Consider the following 19,263-nt stretch of genomic DNA (forward strand, 5'->3'; position numbering starts at 1 on the left):
AGCACTGCCTTAAAAGGAAATAAATATATAACAAGTGGCATTTTTGGCAATGACCCGTCTTCATAGCACATATTAAATGTGCTATGAAGGGCCGTTTCTTTAAACATCACCCATTACGTATTTTCCTTTGTGTCTGCCGTGCCAATGGTGGCCATACCACCACACCTGACAATAATTTTAGGCGGAATTAAACTAATGCTTTTTAGGACTTAATATTTTGCCACTTTAACAGTGGCTAAGGATTGTCTGGCTCACAGGGCATTGGCCAACTACTGAAGCACTGGTGACCACAACACAGCACAGGTACACACGTCTTTGGGAGGTCCACCCCGTTTATTTACAAAACGAGGCATTTTAATTTGTCAAAAGTCTGCGGTTCTTGGGATTTCAGCCACGAAGTCATTGTCGATCTACGGTACTGAATAAATATAGCATCCTGCAGAAAATGTAATTTCCTTGAAGCTTGCAGGCATTGATATTTTCCTCGATCGCATCGCGGCAATTTATAAGCGGCATGTAATGAAGGTGTTGCCTTGGCTTAACGCACAGGCTGCACCATGGAATATGGTTGAATGCTATTATCTCATCGTTAAATAAACCCAACACAAAATACGTTGTGCCTTCGGTGGTTCATGTCTGCTCTCAGTTTGTGTTGCTCGGAGGTACATGCACAATATGCACCCTCCGTGCAATGAAGAAAGTTTTCAACTGCAAGATAGCAACTTGAAGTGAACTGGACAATTTTGTTGTACCAACACATTTTTGTAATGGACTTGAAAATCTGAAAAAGTAGATCGATTGAAATGCAGATAAAACTGTTCATTCTTCATGACTTATCCATTATGCGCCATACCCACTTGTACTGCTACTTTCAACAGCTCACACGAGCTTTTACGTTTCATAATCTATTGTGATTTTGAAAGTCAATTGATTGAGAAATTATTTGAATCCCTCTTTATGAAATGCACACAGCTGGAGACTGTGAATGAAAGAAGCTTTCCTTGATTCTGATGAATCTCCACATGAGCCCATACACCCAGTCTTACCGCAAAATATTGTTACAAATGTTTTTCACCATTCACTTGCATCAAACTTGACATTTGTGGCAACTGATGGACGACAGTGACCATAGTGTTTAATAACGTTCTCTTTAGTTTCTCAACCTAGCCTCTGCAATACTCATCTGCTCGCCTCTGCAGTACTCATTCGTTCGCCTCCAGTCACTTTTCGGTTGAGTTTCGCGGCCCCGAAATATTGCGTGACCGCCGTATTCATGGTGCAGCTGCATGCCGATGGAGAGAGCTGCGGATTTTCACTACGAGGACCGTGGACCGTGATTTCGTGGCGGGAAGACGAGGTTTGGGGTGGGGTGAAGAAGTGGAGGGGAGAGCGCTCGCCAAGAACCGCAGCCTTCGTTACTCGATGTCCTCGGGTCGCACGGGGTGCGGCAGTGGAACCACAGACTTTTTGTTGACGTCCCGCGACAGGGCTTTTCGCATGTCTGCGTGCGAGAGAGCGAGAAGTGCGGGGGGGGGAAGTTAATTAATGTTCGTGGCCAGAAAAATGCACCGCGTGTGTTGTTACTGGCAAATCAGTCAACGTAACCGAGGGTTTGGAGAAGGCGGGTGGCTGCGCGAGATTCACCGTACGCATCCTCGTCCGCCTCCCCGTTGCTGGCCGAGTAGTACTCGAGCACGGTGCGGTACACGCTGTAGCCCAGACGCCTGTACATGCTGACGGCTACCTGGTTGGACACCCGGACGAATAGGTCGACAAAGAAGCAGCCCTTCCTGCGTCATGCACACACAAGTACGAAAATGGTGACGACGGTGATTGTCACGACAATTAGGCATGTAACTATTCACTCCCACAGCGATTCGATGAATTGTCACGATCTTGGTTTGCAATTTTTGTACAATTTTCATTTAGTCTTATTTTCACAGTCTTGTTTGTATTGTTTGTCTTGCTTTTGTCTTGTAGTTTTGTTCGCTCCACCAGAGGGGGTTCACTTGAACTCATTAGATTAGACATTTATTCATCTAAAAACACTGCTTCTTACAGTGAGGGTTTTCCTGGATAAAGAGAACTGTTATTCACGACAAATTCAGCATGCAATCAGGTTTCTTTTTTAAGGGCAGTGTATGGGTTCAGTACTTCTCGGAGATCTCCTCCAGCAGCTCCATGAGCTTGGCAGCCAGGCCCAGGCGGCGGAAGTCAGGAGCTACGGAGAGTGCCGTTACGTGACCGTGCCACTCCTCGCGTGACACCGAGCCCTCCGCCTTCCCCATGACTGAGGGCATAAGGGGAGCCACGTGCCAGACTCAATAACTATATTCTACTCAAATTGCACTAGTCACTCACTCGATTGCACCAGTCACTTATTCTATTTTGCTGGAGTCGCTCACTCATTGACTTTATTGTACAAAACTCGCTTATGCAATTGTACAAGACTCACCCACTCCATTCCTTGCATGATCACTCACTTGATCGTATCACTCTCGACTACGTAATTCTCTCCCTCACTTGATTGTACTAGAATCACTCGCTCCATTGTACAACTCACTCAACCACTCGAACAATAAATCACTTGAGCTCGGCATCAAGGAATCACGCAGCCAAATAATTTACGCAGCAATAAGGAAAAAAAAATAGTCATTATTGATCAATGACTTCATATACTAAAATTGTATATACAATAGTGTCTATATGCAACCACATCTAAAGACACTCCTTTAATCATTTAGAGACATTCAGGTCTATTCTTCAATCATTCATTTCGTAAATACAAAAATAAATTAACCAAATTAACTATGATCCTGTGACCACCATTTCAAAAAGGTAGGTCAGTACATGCCAGTATTATACGCCTAATATTTCTCAAATTTAGAAAATACTTGCAAATGACAGATTACTATAGTCTCTCAAGTAAAAGCGCACAGGGTCTCAAAGCAAACCCAAAATAAAAATCAATTATAGTGAATAATGTACAGCTCTTTGTTAATACACTGGTGGATGCAAGCCTACGCATGCCGTGTGGCTTCTGGGAGTTGTTTGACCAGACCTCGCCACGCTGGCCAGTGCGGGTTGGCAAAGGGGGGGGTCCAGAATTGCACCGCACAGTATTCGCACACTCTCAGAGAGAACGACTCAAGCAGCCACAGACAGTGGAAAAAGCAGCTGGGCAGCAAGTCGGCGCCAACGATTTCCCAAGCTCTGCAGTCCTCTATATTAAGGTGTTATCGGCCAATTAATGTTTATACATGTGGGAGAAAACTGGAGCACACACAAAAATCCCACATATTCGAGGAGGAAACACTCTCCCACAGTTTTAACAGGCTTACTGTAGCCCATGATGTCACCCGACGCGGACTCGGCCAGCAGGAAGTACTCGGGCCAGTGAGCCAGGTACTGGAGGTAGAAGGGGATCCCATACTGTGCGTGATGTCAAGGATTCGACCAAGAGACTTGACACGACAGCCACAGCCACTGCTTACACTCACCACCGATTCCACTCTCGTAGGAAACACCTTTATTATTTTTCAACAGTTTACTTCAGCTGCAGTAGCAGAGTAAGAAATCGACAAGTGTTATCCGAAATGCCTGTACAGTGTATCAAATTAACAAGGGTAGATATACTGCGTCCCACATAAAATGGAGGATTTTAGGAGACCCCTTAATTTTGGGAGATTTTTTGAAAAGCACACTCCAAAGCAAGACTTATTGCAAGCTTCATCTCCACTCCAGAGACCAGGATGAGTCTCATTTGAAAGAGTGACCTGCGGCATTGGTTTGCCAGAAAGTGGTGATTATTGCCGCTGTGTGCATAATCCCAATTGAGTAATTTGCAGTATCATTCTCGAATTTGGTAAAGTTGGACGCTGATGTCGGTACACGATAATGGCCTACTTTTAGGAATGATGTCAAGGGATATATAACGTTCACTGTGAAGCAGACAACGCAGAGTGTTGTGGTTATTCCACCCAGATCATCCATCCGTAAGTGCCCTTTAAATGAAGTCATCATAATGGTAAAAGTTTCAAGATTATTTTTCATAAAGGTCTTGCATCGAGAGGGATATTATACCAATTGTTGTTTTAAGGAGTGCTTCAAGGAAGAAACCGGAGTAACCCAGATAAAACCAAGGCATACGAGGTACTAAGCGGACTTGCTGTACTGGCTGTCATTTTGTAGACCAATGTACGCATACATCCCCCGTCGCCTGCATCCAAAGCACTGGCAAGCATGCGCCACCACATGTTTTGAGCTGTTCAAGGATACGGTTTCTGTGAGAGGGTCCAAGTTTCTGCAACAACAAAATATATCCAAAAACACATGTAAATTGCACCTTTCGAAGTACTCTACATATATCTCATTGTTTTGATCAGATTGTATTAAGCTAGTAGTGTTACTAAAAACGACGAAAGTAAACCTTACATAATGTTTGACATGCAGTTATGTTCAGAATCAGAATATTGATTTATACTTGAGGAATCCGATTAGCTATAAAGCTCTTTTTCACAGCTGTCCAGTAGGGGCGGGTCAGAACGTTACAACATCAAACAATACAAAAACACGATAGGAGTGCAAAGTATAGGAAAGGTAAACAAATCACGTATGAAAATATATACAAATAAAACTAAACTATTTGTCTTACCAGCTAAAGCCCACTGAGGTATTAACTTATTTTTCAGGGGCTACCTGGCCACAAACAGCTCAACAAAGTTGCCTATTGTGTGGAAATGTATAGCAGCAAAATCATCGAAATGCTAAGCTGTCTGACACGCCGTTATGCAAATGATGTGGCGATGCTGCGTTGACAGTGGTGCAGAAGCACAAAGTAAACGAGACATATTCCTCAATTACACTGCGGCCTTAAAAATAACAAATATCCATGATACAGGTTTTTTGGGGCTGATCGCGTAAATATAAAAAATGTGTCGCTAAACCCGGCACCACCCGACAGCCAATTAGTAAGGTTTGTCACGTAAACTGAACATGCCAATTCGTTACGAGGACAGCACACGGGTGGGTGTGTTGGAGAGCAAATCCCCAACATTTACAATCGAACCCAAAAAAACCCTATATTATGGATGATATTGGTCGCGAATGTCTACGTGTTAAACTTAATTGAAATATATACGTAAACATTTGGGGAAATTGTCCTTCTTTATAGCAGAAGAATGCGCCAGGTCTCGAAAGTTACGCAGCTCTGAGCATGGATAAGTGCCTGGAATGGATCACCATCTGGCTGTCGCCTGATGATGCCGGTTCTAATTACTGGCGAAACGTCGTACTCAAGATTGTAAATGTTGTGCCTTGGCTCTCCAACACACAACCGGTGTGCTGTACTAGTGACGAATTGGCACGTTCTGTTTACGTGGAAAACCTTACTCATTTTCTGTCGGGTGGTGGCGGGTTTAACGACACAACATTTATACATTTATGCGCTCTAGCAACCCCCCCCCCCCCACAAAAAACTATATTATGGATCCACTGCCGTGTTGCACAGTACTTCAATGCTCCTCGCAAACGTCCAAACGTCGACGCTACGCGCCTTTCACCGACCCGCAAATGACACCGAGTGAAGTATGGCGAAACAAAAAAATGTACTACAACAATAACCCTCAGGAGCCGCACCGGCGTGCTAGGAGGGCGAGGAGGACGAGAAGAAGGCCCTAATCGAGCGGTAGCGTCATTTGACATGGAAGGGGCCTGGCTACGACTAGCTCGCTCGGTCACTGCCGTGCCTTCTAATTCCCCCGGCAACTCGCTCGCTCACTCGCTCGCGCGTTCGTTCGTTCTGCTCGCCACTCACTCACTCACACGTTGTTAAATTTGAAGAGATCGTCGCAAGTGAAGGTCCTGATGGTGGTCATGGTGAGGGGCGGTCTCCTTGCGCCTCAGCCAGAGACTCACCGCCCACCCCCACCCGCTTCGACCTCTGACCTCTAGCCCGGAAGTGGAAGCTTCACCCCCCCCCCCTTCGACCTCTAATCTCTAGCCCGGAAGTGGAAACTTCACCCCCCCACTACCACCATCACCGTGCAGCCTGCAAGCGCCGTGAGACGAGCAGTAAACCTGGCGATGTTTGCGCACCGCTCGTTTGAGGCTGAGTCGACCTAGGAGGGTGCCCAGGACCGGTTCAGTTAATACGTCACCGGCGTTGTGTTGGCCGTGAGCGGGAACCGAACTCGGTCCGCCGGGTTCGTGGTGCTGCGTCGCGCTAACCGCTGCACCACCGCTCCCCGCCGCACGGAGTCGTCATCGGCGGCGTAGCAATGCTCGAGCGCCTTTAACTCGTCGCCTTTTGGAAACTTAAACTACTGAACCTTCGTGCATTCTTATCCGCATTAAGCCAAAGTGTATTTCGATCAATGTGTCGAGTTAGTTTTTTAACGTTAATTAAAGGGCCACCCCTTATCCCAGCACCACCACTGCACGAGCGCCTTCGACTCGTCAGCTCTTTGACGATTAAACTTGGGACCTTCATGTCTGCTTATCCGCATTAGCCCAAAGTGTACGTCGAGTTAGTTTTTATTTACACACTTTTGTTGAACGTGCCGTGTTGCCTGTTTATATAATTTCAAATCTTTTGACGCTTAACATCTTCGGATATAACAAACCTGTCAACCCCGTATCAGTCCCCTAACTTAGTATAGAACAATTCAGACCTTATTGGCCACCCCGTGCCCTTGTCAATCTCAACGTTCATCCCTACAAAGCCCCATCACAAGGGAGAAACACAAACAAATAGACAACAAAACATTGTTTTTGCCCGCATTGAAACGGCTGTTACGCCGTATGGACCTGAAAAGTCAATGTCCCTGTACAAGAATGCGGGGTAAACCGTATGGGTTGACACGTGTGGTCATCTACGAAGCCTAACGAGCTGAGATTTTCTACCCACAGACTTTGTCTCTCGTGACCATTCAAATTTTTAATTAAAAAAAATATGCAGCCCTGCCGATCCTGGCCCTCTCTTTGTGTTCTTGGACTTAATTTTAATAATTAATCGTTTATTTTACCCCCCCCCGCAACAACAATTACAATAATAATTATTGGTAAAATTATTATAGTTATAATCTTAATAGTTTTCTCGTTTGCTTTGCCCACGCCCGTTCCGACGAGCGGAGGCCAACACGGTTATGCTCAAGTTGAGCGAGCCGGGTGAGAACCGTGAATGTTTTATAATTAAATACCCTAATGTTATCCCTATTTTGATTGACGACATTGTCTATTTATGATTTATGATAATAAATATGCTTTAAATTAAATTGCTAAACCTGTGCACGTTCAACAGGGTCTCGCGATGTGCACTGTTGTCCATATGCGCGCATTGTAATAGAATTGTAGTCTCCACGTGTTCCTTACCGTCTTTAATACACTACAGTACTTCATGATCGCAAACACGACAATTAAATGAGATTTCACGACTTTGCAATGGGCATGATCGTTATTCTCATTGTAATAGCCGTCATGCGCGCTATCAACATTTCATTACGTAGACTCTTGTTGTGTAGCAATGCGCATGACTTTCATTTATTGTACGAACAAGGGTTGACATAGGCAAAGCCATCGTTGTTATCTCTACAGGGTCAGACAAAAAGGTTTTAAAAAATACGGTTTTTTCAATGCACACGCTTTTATTTGCATTCTAAAGTACAAAATCAATAATTTTGACCCCAGGATTAATAATCACATGTGATGTGCTGAATAAAAGTGGGTGGCTTGCATAAAGAAAATTAAACATATCGAAAGGAAGCCACACACTTTTAATTAGTGACACGGGCTGGAGAAGAGATGGACTCATCTTCTTTGGTTCTTTCGGTAAAGTCACGTAGAATGAGAATAAAATAAAATAAGAGATGGACTGATGGGTGAGTGACACGGGCTGGAGAAGAGATGGACTGATGGGTGAGTGGGTGAGTGGCACGGGCTGGAGAAGAGATGGACTGATGGGTGAGTGGGTGAGTGGCACGGGCTGGAGAAGAGATGAACTGATGGGTGAGTGGGTGAGTGGCACGGGCTGGAGAAGAGATGGACTGATGGGTGATTGAGTGGGTGGGTGACACGGGCTGGAGAAGAGATGGACTGATGAGTGAATGAGTGGGTGAGTGGCACGGGCTGGAGAAGAGATGAACTGATGGGTGAGTGGGTGAGTGGCACGGGCTGGAGAAGAGATGGACTGATGGGTGAGTGGGTGAGTGGCACGGGCTGGAGAAGAGATGGACTGATGGGTGATTGAGTGGGTGGGTGACACGGGCTGGAGAAGAGATGGACTGATGAGTGGGTGAGTGACACGGGCTGGAGAAGAGATGGACTGATGGGTGATTGAGTGGGTGGGTGACACGGGCTGGAGAAGAGATGGACTGATGAGTGGGTGAGTGGCACGGGCTGGAGAAGAGATGGACTGATGAGTGATTGAGTGGGTGAGTGACACGGGCTGGAGAAGAGATGGACTGATGAGTGAGTGAATGAGTGGGTGAGTGTTGCACATTTAACTTCTTCACAAAATGTCGTAGTAATTATAACAATGTAAAAGTAAAATATCAATGAAATTTGTGTTTTGTAACACGCGTTTCGATTCAATTAACTGAATGTTTGTTCCATCACGTCACGTTCGCGTGGTTAGCTTGCTTGATTGTGTGTTGTGTAATTGCCTGCGGGTGCGCGGAATACGCATCAATGGCTGTAAAGGGGAATGAATGAAAAGCGAACGAGTGAGAATCGTGTGAGTTCATTCTCCTCGGTGCAATGCAACTTTAGTGCTGTGGGCTTCTTCTACGATTCAGAGGGGTTTGTCCTGAATGCATTCTTTTGATAGCTAAGCAACTGAATTGTACGTGTTGCATTAACCTTTCTGTACTAAAACAAAATATCACATACTTATCAGTTGTATGAAAATCAAATTGTGCCCCCCTTAGAGGCTCCTATCCGCACTATGGAATGTATTTTACATCTATACTTATACACTGTACGAAAACCAAACCGTCCTCCCTAGTGGCTCCTATCCGCTCTAGGGGAATGTAGAGTATTGTACATCTATACTTATCTGTTGTACGGAAACCAAACCATACCCGGTAGCGGCTCCTATCCGCTCTAGGGAATGTATAGCATCGTACATCTATACTTATCCGCTGTATGAAAACCAAACCGCGCCCTCGTATTGGCTCCTATCCGCGCTAGGGAATGTAACTCTGCGCCGGGCCCTGTACTCGGCATGGCGGCGCCGTGGCGGCTGGGCTCGTGTCTGCTGAGGGGGACCTCTCTGCGTGGTGAGTCCATTCGCCATACTTCACCACTCCTCGCTCTCCCCACAGCTGCCCCTCTTTGCTGGAGGATGAGAGACGCGGCCAGACGTCAAGCGGCAGCTGCAGTCACCTTCTCTCTCTCTCTGTGTTTCCCCCACGCCTCCTTTTGGCTGTCATTTAAATGCGTTAACTGTTTCGGCAGTGAACGAAGTAACAGATGTGGCCGCTTGTTGCAGAAAGTTGTTGCTGTACGTACTCGGGGGCTTGCGATTTAATGCTTAATAAACTGGAGTGAAGTACCCCGCAACCTCCCCATGAGCACGGTTGGCTACGTGCGGTGCGAAAGAAGTTCAAAATACCGCAACCCCACACTTACACCAATGGCTTGGGGAGGCCTTCATGCAGCAGTGGATTTGATAATGCCCCTTCATGATTAAATATACGCTTGTGTCTAAAGTGCTGCAGGGACGCGAGTGGCAGTCCAAAGAGCTCTGTCCTGAGCCAGTGGTGGAAATTCCACGTTCCTATGGACAATCACAGTTGGCTTCCCACCTTGTATGTAGTACGGAGTTAGACTGATGGCCTTAATCTAAGTTTTTGTGGTTGTTGTTGTTTGACTTGCATCCCACTGGGATTTTTTGCACACAGCGTTGGTGTACGGTGCTTTTTTCAGGAATATTTTTGCTGTTTTTTTCCCATGGATTTTCTGTTTGCACAGTCACATAGTCACTTTAAGATGTTTTTCTTGTTCGTGTTTTTGTTTTTTTTGTTTGTTGTGGTTGCACCCGATTCGAGAGCCGAATGGCTCACAGGGCTATACCAAAATAAACTAAACTGAAACTGAACTGAGGGAGCCTATTCGTTTTTTTTAATCAGTACCTTGATTGATTTACATCGCCGTGTTAATCATTGGAGTTTGCTTGACCATACTTCACCACGCTGGTCAGTGTGGGTTGAAGGGAACGTGCCGAGAACAGGTTCGACAGTGATGTTGGCCGTGGCAAGGATTCCAAATTGGGTCGCCGGGTTCATAGCTAAGTAATAATGTGACGATAATTATTTTATCCACGCTCGAGTATGGTGGTGGTGGTGTGCCACAATACTGTACAATATTCATGATGGTTGCGATGATGATGTTGGTGTATGATGAACATCACCATGGTAGTAGCGGTGATAGTGTCACGGTAAGATGGTTTAATGTAGAGGGAGACTTCCAGCAGCAGGGAGCGACGTTTTTGGTTGCAGGAGACGGGCATTCCGTGTCAACCCATACGGTTTACCCCGTATTCTTGCCCAGGGAAATTGAGTTTTCAGGTCCATACGGCGTACAGCCGTTTCAATACGTCCAAGAAAATGTATATTTGTTTGTGTTTCTCCCTTTGTAGGATGAACGTTTAAATTTACAAGGGCACGGGGTGACCAGTAAGGTCTGAATTGGTCTGTAATAAGGTAGGCACTGATAAGTGGTTGACATGTATGGACATGTGCCCTGAACATGATCGACAGGCTACAATAATATTGTTGTCCAATAATAAAATAACTATAATTAAACTACTCATTGTTTTTTTCGGTAAAGTCACGTATGTAGAAATAATATAATTTTATTGTATTTCTACATACGTGAATTAAAGTCACGTATGTAGAAATAATATAATTTTATTGTATTTCTACATACGTGAATTTACTGAAAAAAACAATGAGTAATTTTATGCAGTCACGAAAGCTTTAATACTTTATTATAATTAAACTGCCCGTTATTTACACAGAAATGCTAATCGGAAGAGTCAAGATTATTTTCCAGGAACGTTCTGCGTCGCTGTGTGACCAATGCTGTGTTTGGCTTTATGTGCCAGGAAACGAGAACCTAGAGAATAACCACCACGTATCTGGGGAGATAACACGTAACTATACCATTTTCTGGCTACTTCTCGCAGCCCATGCCCATAAAACCTGGAAAGCCCTGGTGGTCACTCTTCCAAGCTGCTATTGAATGTTTCCATTGCTTAATTTTGTATTTGTGCTGCGATCAGTCAAGCACTGGGGGAGACAAAGGCCGTACCGGCCTTCATAAGGTGCTGTCGAACAGCACTTGCTCCAACAGTCTATGCAGCCTACCACAATACAGGCACACGCAATTTAATGCCAGGTGTTTACATGTGAATAGGAAAGACCTGTTAATTGTTATTGCCCCTTACCTTCCTCTGACGAGTGTATTCCCACAGTAGCCCACCCCAGAGCAATTCATCTTTATACAGCATTATCCATAGTTCATAGCCGACGGGACCCATTGTGTTGTAAATGGGTACTTTTGAGACGTACTGCACTGTAGATCAGGGCACATTCAGATCGTAAACATTATTTGGAACAGGTGAGGTATATTTGTGACCCAGGGTGAGAAGAATTTTAGATAGGCGAGGGCTCATTGGGACGGGCAAAAAGGGTATGCCGAAGCAGATGAGGGCACAGGTACAAGTTGAGGGTTGGAAGAGGTGAGAACATTTTGATCCTGGTGAGGAGGGCACATTTGTAAACTTGTGAGAACACCTTTAGACACAAGTGTGGACACATTCAGACAGGTGAGAGTGCATTACTTGAAGGTGTGGGGTTTCTCGGATCTTCAGACATTGACCAATTATTTTTTTATTTTTCTATCTACGTGACTTTACCGAAAGACCCAAAGAGTATGAATTCCTACTGCGTACATTTTTTCACCATTTTCCCATAGTTTTATCCTGGTTGTGCTTTCAGCATCACGTTATGATATGGTTTGTCCTTTCAGATTTATTTCGCACAGCAGTACAATGCTTTTGTATAAACTGATATATGAAGGAGACATTATCTATTTTTAAAGTCTCGTGGAAAAGTGTTCGATGTGACGATAACTCCACCCAGATCCTCACGTCGCTGGGGCCTCTGCTGTGTGCAGGCGAGGGCCTCGGCAATGATCAGGAGCTGGACAACTGTGACACAATCCTGCGATGCATAGCGGAGGACTTGCGGGAGAGGCTGCCACCCTCCGCCCTGCTTCCTGGAGAGCAGCTCGTCCCAATGTCATCCAGGAATCCCAGCTCTCTCCGTTGCGCGGAAACACCCAGCGGGGTCGTCGTATCAAGTCCAGAGGTGCCTCTCTTACTTGTGCCGTCTGCGATCATAACTCAAGAGTATCTCGCTGCTCAAATGAGCACTGGGACAGCCGCTTGTATCTGTTGACAATTCTGAGCCATTGGTGGACATTCCATATTCTCATTATGGGGAGGAGTCGGCTAGATTTTCCATTGGATGGCCACTACGGTATAATTAAAACTGAATGTTCATACAGTAGATGTGTCCGTATGTCCTTTAGTATATTTATTTCAATGGTAAACACATTGGAATGACCTCTTCTTTTTTGTTATTATATTTATGCTCACCATCTTCACCAACCTGTAGTGACCAGGCTGAAGATTAAATATCCCCCACAACCGGCACAGCTTGGAAAGGCCCTCACCCAGCAGTGGATTAACAAAAGGGCTGTACATCATTTTTTTACTGCTTAAGTTGCTTAGAGTAATGTTCTTTGTTCATGAGTGCCAAAGAGATTGTGAAATGAAATGTTTCTCTTGCCCGAGGCATTTTCATGTTTTCCCGTTAAGGACTGGCATCCATAAGTATTATACTGGCCTTCACAGAAGCTTGTTCAACAGTTTACACCAGGGGTGAGAAGCCTTTGGGCCCACAATTGTATTTAATCAGGACTGTGGTCACACGAGTCCTACCACTTCAACATGAACCGAAAACAATACTTATCCACCACTGCAAGCATTTAGCCACACTAATCGGATGCTTGAGGGGAATATTTTCGACCTGGCAATACTGTTTCTAATCTTAGTACAAACATTAGTCACCTGGTGTCTAATGTTTGGCCCAATTAAGGCATTTAAAAACCCTATTCGGTCCTCAGTAAGGAAGAGGTTCCCCACCCCTGGTCTGCACTGGAATGAATATGGGGGGGGGGGCTTTGTCTTTGATATGTGCACACGATACAGGAGCGAGCGCCTGTGGCACACGTGGACGCATTTGTGTACGATGAACAAGCTCTGGAGGATGCGTGGGCAAGCGGGACCCTAAGCCGAGCTTATTGCATGGACTGCGGCTCTCATCGCACCAAACCCCTGGGTAATGACGATAACCGGTGGCGTAGCTATCGAGTGTGCAGGAGGTGCAAATGCATCGGGGAGGGGGGGGGCGCAGACCAGAGGGGACTAGGCGTCGGGCTATGAAGAATGGAGAAATACGACAGGAGCAAGTTAGATACGGCCGTTGATCACGCTGTTGATGATGGTGTAGACACCCTGGTCTCTGCTTCCTACAGAATTCATCTCACACTCCTTCTCAGCGCTGGAGGTGAAGTTCTTATTCCGTTACGCGCTTCCAGACCTGAGCACATGCACAGTGCTGGACGTGGGATCACGCTTGGGCCCTGTGCTTTATGGGGTGAGCGAACATACCCACGGCATGCTTGGTTAACCACATAATATGGAGATTGTGACAGCTTGTGGATGCCATTCAGCAGTTGAATGATCATGGCTTATGATAATAGGGGCGTAGCAGTGGCGCAGTGGTTAGTTACACTGTGCTATCAACTCGGAGCTCCGAATTCAATTCTCGGCCATGCCTCGCATCAGTGACGAGTGATATCTGAACCAGTCATGGGCCACCCTCTTCACTTCGGGGTGAAGTATAAACAATCCCCGTAACTGACGTGGCAAGGCCTTCCGCAATGTATTGGCAAAGAGCTATCAATTATTTTACCCCAATAGAGTTCCATGTGCATAATTACCTATATTCCAGAATCTGGAACATGCATAGGATTGGTTCATGGGTACCAGACCAGCATGCAAGTTTGTATGGAACCTGTGATGGTTTGCACTTGAGAATTAGTTAATTTAAAATTGGAAAAATGTTGTTCTTAAACTTCAGTCACAATCCACGTTCTCTTGTTTACAAAATACATCAACGGTGAATTTAGTCATACATACAGTGAGGGAAAAAAGTATTTGATCCCCTGCTGATTTTGTGCATTTGCCCACTGGCAAATAAATGATCAGTCTGTAATTTTAATGGTAGGTTTATTTGAACAGTGAGAGACAGAACAACAACAAAATCTAGAAAAACGCATGTCAAATGTTATAAATTGATTTGTATTTTAATGAGGGATATAAGTATTTGACCCCTCTGCAAAACATGACTTAGTACTTGGTGGCAAAACCCTTGTTGGCAATCACAGAGGTTAGACGTTTCTTGTAGTTAGCCACCAGGTTTGCACACATCTCAGGAGGGATTTTGTTCCACTCCAAGTCATTAAGGTTTTGAGGCTGACGTTTGGCAACTCGAACCTTCAGCTCCCTACACAGATTTTCTATGGGATTAAGGTCTGGAAACTGGCTAGGTCACTCCAGGACCTTAATGTGCTTCTTCTTGAGCCACTCCTTTTTTGCCTTGGCCGTGTGTTTTGGGTCATTGTCCTGCTGGAATACCCATCCACGACCCATTTCCAATGCCCTGGCTGAGGGAAGGAGGTTCTCACCCAAGATTTGATGGTACATGGCCCCATCCATCGTCCCTTTGATGCGGTGAAGTCCTGTCCCCTTAGCAGAAAAACACCCCCAAAGCATGTTTCCACCTCCATGTTTGACGGTGGGGATGGTGTTATTGGGGTCATAGGCAGCATTCCTCCTCCAAACACGGCGAGTTGATGCCAAAGAGCTCCATTTTGGTCTCATCTGACCACAACTTTCACCCAGTTGTCCTCTGAATCATTCAGATGTTCATTGGCAAACTTTAGAGGGGAATGTATATGTGCTTTCTTGAGCAGGGCAACCTCGCGGGTGCTGCAGGATTTCAGTCCTTCACTGCGTAGTGTGTTACCAATTGTTTTCTTGGTGACTATGGTCCCAGCTGTCTTGAGATCATTGACAAGATCTTCCCGTGTAGTTCTGGGCTGATTCCTCACCGTTCTCATGATCATTGCAACTCCACGAGGTGAGATCTTGCATGGAGCCTCAGGCCGAGGGAGAATGACAGTTATTTTTTGTTTCTTCCATTTGCGAATAATCGCACCAACTGTTGTCACCGTCTCACCAAGCTGCTTGGCAATGGCCTTGTAGTCCATTCCAGCCTTATCTAGGTCTACAATCTTGTCCCTGACATCCTTGGAGAGCTCTTTGGTCTTAGCCATAGTGGAGAGTTTGGAATCTGATTGATTGCTTCTGTGGACAGGTGTCTTTTATACAGGTAACAAGCTGAGATTAGGAGCACTCCTTTTAAGAGTGTGCTCCTAATCTCAGCTCGTTACCTGTATAAAAGACACCTGGGAGCCAGAAATCTCTGATTGAGAGGGGGTCAAATACTTATTTCCCTCATTAAAATGCAAATCAATTTATAACATTTTTCACAGGCGTTTTCTGGATTTTTTGTTATTCTGTCTCTCACTGTTCAAATAAACCTATTAAAATTATAGACTGATAATGTATTTGTCAGTAGGCAAACGTACAAAATCAGCAGGGGATCAAATACTTTTTTCCCTCACTGTAGCAGCAGTGTGGTTATTATGAACTGTAATAAATATTACGTGCTCGAGTAAATAGAGCAGAAAATTCGATTCACTACTTTCATTCAGTAGGAAACGGCTATCGAAAACACGTTTTCCATTTCCACAATTGATAAATTGTTGGATAAACTATTGTATGATTGCAAGTCATCAATAACACTGCCTTAAAGGAAACATACAATAGGTAATGTTTTCAACAAGAGCTCTTCTTTGGAGCACGTAAAAATAAGGGTGCAAATGCCTTTGTAAAAGGAGCATTGCACAAAACATTGCCTCGTATAGTTTAATAAGGCTGTGAAATTGACAGATTTGTGTATTTGTGCTTGTACACCACTACCAACATAAATGTATCAGGGATTGAGCCAAGCTACCTCGAGTCTTGAAGTTAGGTGCTTTCATACTGGGCCCAATGGTATATTGACCCAGTCATCTGCCAACCGACCTTCGTATAGCTTACAATGTAATGTACAACCCTTTGCCATACTTTTGCTGAAAGCCTCTACATGTTTTAATGGGGTAGTTTTACATATGTCACCACTGGTCAGTTGAGGTTGAAGGTCTTGCAAAGCTCAAGCCTGATTCATATATTTGCCACTGATCTTCGTCGTGTCCAGGAATTGAACCGAGGTTAATGTGTTAACTGCACGGTACTTTGAACTCTGCCCTGCTATAGCCTATAATACATAGCATCGTGCCTGCTAGAGCTTCCGTCCCCACTTCTCTAGGCCTACCTTTACAGCTCTGCAAGGCGCATTGTGGGCGTGGAGCTCAGTGGAGAGATGTGCGCCCTGCAGCAGGCCATGCTGGAAAAGTACCACATGGCAGACCGGGTTGAGGCGAGTGCAACACATGTGCATGTCATGTATCCATTAACGCATAGGTGGGGAGCCTATGGTCCTCGGTCCAGGGGGTCAACCACTTATAAATGGCCCACAGATGACATTTATCCATCACTGCAAGCATATTGTAGCTGCTAAAGACTGGTACTAGAGGGGAATATTTTAGACCTGGCAACACTGCGGTTCTAATTTTAGCGTAGTCAATTGTTTTCTTGCAGGTAATCCTGAGGACAATGCAGTCCTAGCGTGATCAAAGTTTAGTGTCACCTCTTGCGGCATGACAAAAATATTTTAAATCCCCTATTCAGCCTTCAATTAATGAAATGCTTCCTCCATCCCTTGCTTTTAACTTAATTGGATGTACAAAATATGAAAAGTCATTAAAAACCCTAACTTATCAATTCTGCAGTAGCCGATGGAAAAAGAGTGAAAAATATCACGTTGGACAGCACTGGCCGGATCGTCGACAGCTCCCAGTGTGTGTGTGGGCGTGTGCAGGTGGTGTGTGCAGACATCTGCACGCAGGGAGATCTGTTGCGCACGGCAGATGTGGTGGTGATGAACAATGTATTTGAGTACTTCATGGACTCAGAGAGCCAAGCCAGGTGTGATGAGTGAAGCCTTTATTGCTAGTCCATGTGCCCAGACCACATTTTTTTACCTGTTGGGTATCAAGTGAGATGTCAACACCAGTTGTACCAACATCTTTCAGTTCTGTAATATACAAGTATATCACATACCACTTATATTAGCAATATACAGAAACTGGTATTTTTAAGTCCTTTCCACCACCTGATACTAATTTGGATTCTAACCTATGGGCTGAGGCCCTTGAGTAGCTTTATTCTATGCTACAGACTGACAATAACTTGACTAGCTTAATACATACTTTATTCTGACTAGAAGCGATGTAGTCAGAATAAGCCTGTAATGATTCTCCTTTTCTCAATACAGGGTTGTGGTAAATGTTTATTTTTTAAAATTGTGAATGTAGGTCTAGTGGCAGCAGGGGATAATTTATACTTAAAACTATTCGGTGCATGTACTATTAACATAAACATATTTACATCTATTAATTTATGCCAACTATATTATGGTCACAATATTGAATTTTGCATTCAGAGGTTATTTCTGATTTCATTTAACCTGACAAGTGGATAATCTGCAGATACTGAAAGGGGCAACAAAGAAAACACTCGGCAGGACACGAACAAAAATATTTTACCTATTTGTTCCGATTAATTAAATAAATTGACAATCTAATCTATTACTCAACTTCAGTCAGCAACACCTCTCTTTCCCATACACAAAGATATTAAGATACGGCGCCTGTAGCCCTATCGTGCTGTGGCCGGTTGATCTACGTGGAAATGACAGCCAGTTCCGCAATCGGCTCGATGGAAACGTTCTGTAAAAGCTTACAATGCATAACCATAGCACTTTAACGATAACCTGAGATATTTGGATTAGAAAAAAGGTACTTATTTGTGTAAATTGTACAACTCACCTCCAATTTACACGACAACGGCTGAACTTACATCTGTTAATGGTGCATTTACCACATGGCGTATTGCTTTGTTGAAAGGTGCTGGCACTTTGTGCGGGAGCACGTGAGACAACCAGGCTGCCTTCTGCTCACTGTGCCCAGCTTGGAGGAGTCGCTTGGCCGCTTGCAGGTCAGAGCTTACAATGGGAATACTGAATGAACCCTTTTATGCCAGGACATTCCAAAAACTACCAGTTATGGAAGAAATCACTTTTGTGTCACTAAAAACAACTGTACAAGCAGTGCATGTTTTGTAGCATTTAAAGTACCTTGGGAGCAACATAGCAATTTAAAATCTTCATCCAACTAGCCCCATTTTCTATCCACACATTGCTCTTTTGCCAAGTAGACAAGTGTATGTCACTCGACAGCTATCATTTATTCACATGTAGAGATGGCACATTTGAATTACTTAGTGATTTTTTTAAAAACAAGGGATTTGAATGATAATGTACATGAAAGTTGACTAAATTACAATCCTTTACACTTGATGGAAGTACTATCATTATTTTAAAGCGATTAAATAAAACGCACATAACCTGAAACTAACTCATTGAAAATGATGCACTCCACAAGTCACTAGTTCACTGAAACCTGCGACATTCACTGTTCTCGTTTCACAGGTGGGTGTTAATGTAAGTGAGTGGGTGTGCGAAGTCCCACTCGACTACAGCGTTTATCTGGGAGAAGGCATGGACCACGAGGCACTGGAAAGCATCCACCTTTACCGTGTGCTCTGAGCACTCAACATCACATTGCAGATGAAGACTGCCACCAACTTCCTGCAATTCCACATCTTTTCAATACATATGTAAAATATACCTTTGCAAATGATGGGACTAACACGATTTGCAACGTAAGTTTGAATTTGCTGGACATTACATTGCAGGAGTTTGAGAGGGAAAAATGGTAGGTCACTTTATGACCTCCATGAAAGCTTGGCTATGTATATTGACGTGAATGTATTGTGCTGTAAAGAATAAAACACTTGCAGACGGTGTTCATTCGTATTATAACTTCCAGATGAATTGTATGCGA

The 19,263-nt window shown here is 44.4% G+C and overlaps 2 protein-coding genes across 2 annotated transcripts; one reads left to right on the top strand and one right to left on the bottom strand.

The window, feature by feature from the left end:
- Window positions 1-314: 314 nt before the first annotated feature.
- NAA20 (N-alpha-acetyltransferase 20, NatB catalytic subunit) lies at window positions 315-5,979 on the bottom strand. The gene is made up of 6 exons (XM_032963940.2): window positions 5,824-5,979; window positions 4,279-4,303; window positions 3,342-3,432; window positions 2,155-2,290; window positions 1,645-1,790; window positions 315-1,501 (listed from the first exon to the last, which is right to left on the bottom strand). The coding sequence occupies exons 1-6, from the start codon at window positions 5,874-5,876 to the stop codon at window positions 1,416-1,418; spliced, it is 537 nt and encodes a 178-aa protein (XP_032819831.1). The 5' UTR covers window positions 5,877-5,979; the 3' UTR covers window positions 315-1,415.
- A 2,707-nt stretch (window positions 5,980-8,686) lies between these two features.
- On the top strand, window positions 8,687-19,225 carry LOC116947793 (uncharacterized). Its single transcript, XM_032963941.2, has 9 exons — window positions 8,687-8,796; window positions 9,187-9,275; window positions 12,178-12,371; window positions 13,277-13,406; window positions 13,603-13,724; window positions 16,566-16,676; window positions 17,178-17,284; window positions 18,265-18,355; window positions 18,849-19,225. Exons 1-9 carry the CDS (start codon window positions 8,702-8,704, stop codon window positions 18,963-18,965), a joined length of 1,056 nt encoding a protein of 351 aa, XP_032819832.2. The 5' UTR covers window positions 8,687-8,701; the 3' UTR covers window positions 18,966-19,225.
- The last annotated feature ends 38 nt before the right edge of the window (window positions 19,226-19,263 follow it).

The sequence above is a fragment of the Petromyzon marinus genome, chromosome 31 (assembly GCF_048934315.1).
Source record: "Petromyzon marinus isolate PM22_M1 ecotype Great Lakes invasive population chromosome 31, UKy_Petmar_22M1.pri1.0, whole genome shotgun sequence".
Classification (NCBI taxonomy): Eukaryota; Metazoa; Chordata; class Hyperoartia; order Petromyzontiformes; family Petromyzontidae; genus Petromyzon; species Petromyzon marinus.

Bases quoted from the DNA above. Each gene is read 5' to 3' on its own strand.
- NAA20 (XM_032963940.2), bottom strand. From the start codon at position 5,876: ATGACCACCATCAGGACCTTCACTTGCGACGATCTCTTCAAATTTAAC. The intron at 2,291-3,341 runs GTAAGCCTGTTA...TTATGCCCTCAG, and splicing joins GGGTGACATCATGGGCTACA to TCATGGGGAAGGCGGAGGGC. The intron at 1,791-2,154 runs GTACTGAACCCA...TGCATGACGCAG, and splicing joins CTGGAGGAGATCTCCGAGAA to GAAGGGCTGCTTCTTTGTCG.
- LOC116947793 (XM_032963941.2), top strand. From the start codon at position 8,702: ATGAATGAAAAGCGAACGAGTGAGAATCGTGTGAGTTCATTCTCCTCG. The intron at 8,797-9,186 runs GTTTGTCCTGAA...TATCCGCGCTAG, and splicing joins TTCTTCTACGATTCAGAGGG to GGAATGTAACTCTGCGCCGG. The intron at 13,725-16,565 runs GTGAGCGAACAT...CCACTTCTCTAG, and splicing joins TGGGCCCTGTGCTTTATGGG to GCCTACCTTTACAGCTCTGC.